Consider the following 5833-nt stretch of genomic DNA (forward strand, 5'->3'; position numbering starts at 1 on the left):
TCATTGTTTTGCCATTTTGATTTGCCTTAAAAAACATGTTTAAATAACGCTTAATATTATCGATCTTTGGAAGCAGATAGCTAGATTTCGCTTTAATAAATTAAAGGTGCACTATGTAACGTGTGGGTGTGTCAGAGACGTGACTATTTTCTAAGTTATATTCTCATAACTGAATATTCAAACTTACCTCATAGGAAAATTGGATTCCTAGAACACTGTTTGAAGTTAGAAAGCTACCTGAAAAGTTACTGTTTCACTGTCGTTGTTTACAGCAGCAGGGTATACAAACATATTTGGTGTGAATGCTGAAATAATTTTATCTTATGATCATAGAATTATTCAATAATAAGAACTACATATTTTTGGTAAAGTAACTGCAGGCTCGACAAATGTATAAATCCCTCTCAATGAAATTGCATACAGAACCTTTAAGGTTGTAAAGGGGGAAATCAAAATAAACATTCACAGAGCAATTCAAAATGCTCATAAGGAGAGCTATAATTGGTTTGCATGTTCAATAGTTTGTTACAGTACTTACGTCCTTTTGAGAATGACAAGAGAAAGCACAACAAAGTAGTCTGTCGCCCCCTTGTGTATGCAAAGATAAGTGCATCTCAACATTTAGTTTGAAGTGTTTTACAATCTGCTTTTACAGAACTCCGCTTTAGAGCAGTTACAATAACAAACTGAGATCTAATGTATGTTTTTTTAAAACCTTTTTTCTTGACTGATGACAGAATAACTCTCCAGGCAAGATGGAGATTATTAAACATTGTGCTCAGAAATAAGACCTTGTCAAGCAAAGATTCCATGAAAAGGTCAAAACCAAGTGGTAGAAAACTCGAGACGACTTAAATGCTTGTATTTTCTTTAATGTCAGAATTGTACATGGACATCCCAATGGATTTGCACTTATTTTTTACAATATGTACCACGTATAACAGCACCTACATGTTATTTACACACATTACACAAGATTGTATCACAAAGCAGTGTGTGAAATTAGCCAAACAAGTGTCCCAGGCCTTGTCGAACCATCGTGCCCAATAGTCTGCCACCAATAGTCTGCCAGTCAGCTTACCAAAATTAAATATTACAGCTATAATCAACTATCTCCTCTAGGCTTCAAGCTGAAATACAAGTGTTCACCAATTTTAGTTCGTATTAATAGGCCAGATGTAAACATGAAGTGGGTCAAATGTAAGCTTTAAAACACAGTTAATGCTCTTAATGCAGAAATTCAAGAATCAGGAAAAGGTTTTATATTTTGATTATTTGTAAACATGACATTACCTATGTGTAAGTGTGTGATTAGAAAATTGCAAATAAGAATGAAGGACAAGGTATGCAAGCATAGAACTCTTGAAAAATCGTCTTGCTTTTTTCCATCCCATCACCCCACTTCTCAAAGTGTTAGCCAACTCTTACAGAAATAAAAGTCAGTCATTATCTGTGCAAAGGTCTGACCTGCTTTGTGATAAAACCCTGCTTTGGGCTTAAAAGAACAACTAAAGAGAAAAAAATAGGATGAATTTAAGCAAAACGGGAAATAATTTCGGTCAAGCCGTTGCCGGATTTGCCATACCCTACATCGACACACAAACACACCCAATCACGCCTCTATTTCGCACGCACGCACACACACAAACCAGAGTTACTGTAGCAGCTTTCTCAAAGGCAAAGACAAGTACAATACAGTAAGTGGCAGTTCTGCTGTCAGATACGCAAACACACAGAGCAGCAGCAGAATGGGATACGCACGCGTCAAGCATATTGAGTCGAGCCGGTTCAGCCTCCTGCGGAGTCCGAGTTTCAGTCCGGTTTGGCCAGCACTCCACACAGGAGGAAGAGGAAGTACGCTTTAGGAATGAGGGGAAGAGAACTGCAAACAGTAAAGCAACAGCCCGGTTCATCTGCTTATCATATGTGAAGCACAAAGGAGCCCAGCCAAAGAAACAACGTCTAAACGCAACATTCTGCAATTTAAGGACTTCAAGTGTGGCGTGTGTTCGCTTTGGGATCAGATCTAACATTAACAGAAAAGGAACATTTTTATGAAGAAGAACAGAACTCTACAATGAAGAGGATTTGTGAGACAACAGGAGGAGAGAAGGAAGAAAAATAAAGAAAGGGAGAAATATGTGGGTTGGTAATAGACGAGTTCCTTTATTTGTAGCATTGCAACTAAGATGTAAAGGAGGAAGATTTCAACGGTTGGCCAAGGCATCGGTCCTCATCAGCTGTCCAGGCGGCCCACCAAGAGGAGGACAGAGGAGGGATAAGTGGCTTAGGAAAAGTTCAGAGCATCCTGTTACGTTTATGAGTGGGGGAGTCTGTGATGACGTCGCTACAGGGAGCAGGGCCTCGTTTGCGATTGGCTGTGGACTCCAAATGGAGCGCCATCTCCTCGGCGATGAAGGTGTTGAGGTCCACGTCGTGAAGACCGTTCCTACGGCGACTGAGGGGCTGGGCAGGGTGGGTTGGGGAACCGGGAGGACCGGAACGCACTGAAATACTTGCCATGGCACCGCTAAGGCCTGGGAAGGAGAAGAAAAAAAACAATTAATATATGAAGCAACACAGCGAACTGCATCCACCATTTTATTCTTATTAATGCAACGCGCTACTATGGCGACCTACCATGCAGTGCTATGGCCTCTCTGAAAGGCTGCAGGTCTGTCTCCACAGAGCTGCCTGTCTCTGGGGCCGACGGCCGGCTGGCAGACACCATTGCTACTCGGGGCGGGGCGCGAGTTGTCCGCGGAGGTGGAACTTTGCCACACAGGAAACTGATAAGGTCCTCGCGCCTGATTGTTCTTCTGCGTTTCTTCACCCATGCGATCACATCCTTGTTCCTGCGCTGGTGGCCTAAGTGGATGCCCAGGTCATAGCTCCGTTGGCGGGCCTCAATACTTTCTAATGACACACAAGGACAAATGTGTTTTTCAGTTAGTCTCAACACCACAATCAGTGGCCACGGTACAGTGAACTACAAGATGGGTGATAAAGTTACTTGCCTTTGTACAGGTTAGTGACGGCTGTGGCTGCATTCTGAAAAGGCACCCAGAGAGAGAGGCCTTGCTGCTGACATACTCTGTCTGTAAATTAAATGTAAAAAGTTAGTCAGATTGTGATGAAAATGGAACCATGACATTGCAGCCCAATTTCCCCATTCTCAAGCTTAATATTTTTTCTCTTCAAAATTCAAGCAAACACAGTGAGAAATGGGCCGTTAAAAACACTTATTTTTCTTTGCAAAACAATTGCAATAGTCTGTATGAAACACAACATGTAAAAAAAACAGCATTTAAAAAAATAACTAGTAACTCCAGCTAAGTAATCTCCAGTGCAGTTATCTACTACAAATCATCCTTTCACATGTTCAGTCCTCACTGCAAATCCTTACATCTAATCTGCAGGGGCTGTCCGTATGGTTTCCTCTACAAATGACCCACTATCAACTTTAATGAAGACATCGCCTTGTTTCAGTCTGAACCTACAGTGGGGGCATCTTACCAGGCAGGGTTTCTAGGCTAAGTGAGGGATAATGACTGTAAAGCAGCTTGTAAAAGATCAAAAGAGGTCTCTCGCAATTTGTAAACATACCCCATTTAAATTTACGTTACTCCCAGTTGATAAAGTAAAGGTCAAATCTCACCAACCATGATAACACCATTTCAAAGCCAACTATACAGAAAAAGGACATCAATTACTTTAGTTTAGGGACAGTTTTGCAAAACATATGACTTATTTTGTCCGATGAGGAGTAAGAAGATCTATTTCAAATGCTTAAACATTTGATATGTCATTATTTCATTCTAAATACAACTAAAACGACAACATAATACTAATGAATCACTTAAATGCCAACGTGACCTTATCAAATCAAGCCATGTAGATTATTTGTGAAATATTAAAAAAATAGATGCTATCAATTATTCATTTCTAAATCGCAACGACCAAAATATGATTGAAATTCTACTTCCTATGTATTTGACTTATTAAAAGACTGATTTAAGACATTTAAAAACCAATCCAGGCCTTATTCTTAGATTAATTCAGTCAGTGCCTATAAGAATCTGCAAGAGCCCTGGTCCAAAATATCAGATCTCAGGGAGGGCAGAAGAACGAGACTTAAAGAAATAGTTACTTTAATCCTTTCGCCATTTTGTTCGGGATATTTGCAACAATGCAGTCGCCAGCAAAAAGCCTGCTTGTGTGATTGTGTGTTGGAAAAAAACGTCTTCGTGCCGTAACTTCCCACGATTCACCAATCCACTGCGACAACTAACTATTAACGCTTTCGACTGTCAACAAACGGGTTGTTTTCAGTCGGCAAACTCCTCCCTGTGTATCGCCATTTTGACGAACAGGGTAACAGTAAAAACATGTTAGTGTGAGCCATGTTAAGTCCAAACAGGAAAAATAATTGTTCAAAATAAACAGTGAAAACACTGTTAAATGAGTCTGTGGTTGTTTAAGAAACATTAAGCCCGACTGCAATCAATGTAGCCCCTGGGGAACCTTTGACAGCTTGGGGCCACTGTGAGCCAGAGATTCAGCCCCCGTTGTCACACAATCTGACACGGTGACCGGCTGATAGTCCTATCAGCGACTTACGTTAGCTTACCTCAGCTAGCAACTGAGCAGTGTCGCGATAGCGAAAAGAGAATCGTGGATTTTATACGCACATTTAAAAAATACAAATTCTAGTGTTATGGAAACAAACTGCTGTAAAACAGCTGTGACTAGCTAATATGCTATGTTAGCCTAGCTTGTGTCCTTTGTGTCTCGGTGTAACGTTAGCTAGTGGGACTAGCTTACATTAGCATTAGCACTGTCAGCTAACTAGCGTTAACAGAAGTTCGGTGTCTTTGATACGGACCTTTGTAGAGCTGTGCTACCGCGGTGGCCGAGTTTTGAAAGAGGTGCCACAGCTTCTGTTGGCTCTGTTCCGTCTCCTCCTGGTTGGGATCCCGCTGCTCGGCCTCAGCTAGGCACTGTCGTTCCCACTTGGAGAACCAGTGCTCGGGGCCGTGCTCTTGGATCTCCGCTTCTCCCTCCTCCTTCCTCTCCTCCATAGCTAACGTTAGCTTATAAACTAGACTTTGAAATAATGGATTGTTGGGTTCCCGAAGGCACTTAACTCTCTTTCTTCTGTGTTCCACAAGAGAACAACGATACACGACACTAACAATATATAGAAAAGGAAAAACCAACAGCTGTTAGAGCCGCATTGTTAACATTTTAAATTCCGCCCACACCGCACAGTGTAAAGCACACCTAAGTAAAGAACGCGATGACAACACCTAAGAATTTCTAGAGCTAGTCACGCCTATTTCCTGCTATGGTGAAACATGATTGGCTGCTGTGATTTCAAGGCGGTTCTTGGTGCCAACCTCGAAGCCTGATTGGCCAGCGTCAAAAAAAGAGAAACGGTCAGAGAAAAACAACGTTGTCCATACCCGAAACCCACCCCATGCTAGAATCCCATGCAGCATATTTACGGCAGGGGGCAGCCGCGTCTATGGAAATACCATGTAACATGGAGGCGGTCAACACTGCACTAAAATGGTTATGTATCAAGAACGTAGTATCAATACAAACCCTCTGTTGTCCCTGCTGCAACCCCGTTTTGATGTTAAAAGATATGCAGAGCAAAACCGGTACAATTTGTCCGTTTTCTTTGCCAAATATTTGGATTTCCTCTTTTATTACATTTTCACAAACAGCAAAGTGATTGCATAATGTCGTTATAAAAAAAATTCTACACCATTTTGGAAAAAGAACACAGACTAAGTAGCACTCTATTGAACGGTATTATAGGTTATTG

The 5833-nt window shown here is 41.4% G+C and overlaps 1 protein-coding gene across 1 annotated transcript; it reads right to left on the reverse strand.

The window, feature by feature from the left end:
* Positions 1 to 863: 863 nt before the first annotated feature.
* hapstr1b (HUWE1 associated protein modifying stress responses b) lies at positions 864 to 5273 on the reverse strand. Its single transcript, XM_080030235.1, has 4 exons — positions 4886 to 5273; positions 3018 to 3098; positions 2641 to 2916; positions 864 to 2537 (listed from the first exon to the last, which is right to left on the reverse strand). Exons 1-4 carry the CDS (start codon positions 5079 to 5081, stop codon positions 2299 to 2301), a joined length of 792 nt encoding a protein of 263 aa, XP_079886361.1. The 5' UTR covers positions 5082 to 5273; the 3' UTR covers positions 864 to 2298.
* Between the last annotated feature and the right edge of the window lie 560 nt (positions 5274 to 5833).

This window comes from Ammodytes marinus (assembly GCF_949987685.1).
Source record: "Ammodytes marinus genome assembly, chromosome: 6".
NCBI lineage: Eukaryota > Metazoa > Chordata > Actinopteri > Uranoscopiformes > Ammodytidae > Ammodytes > Ammodytes marinus.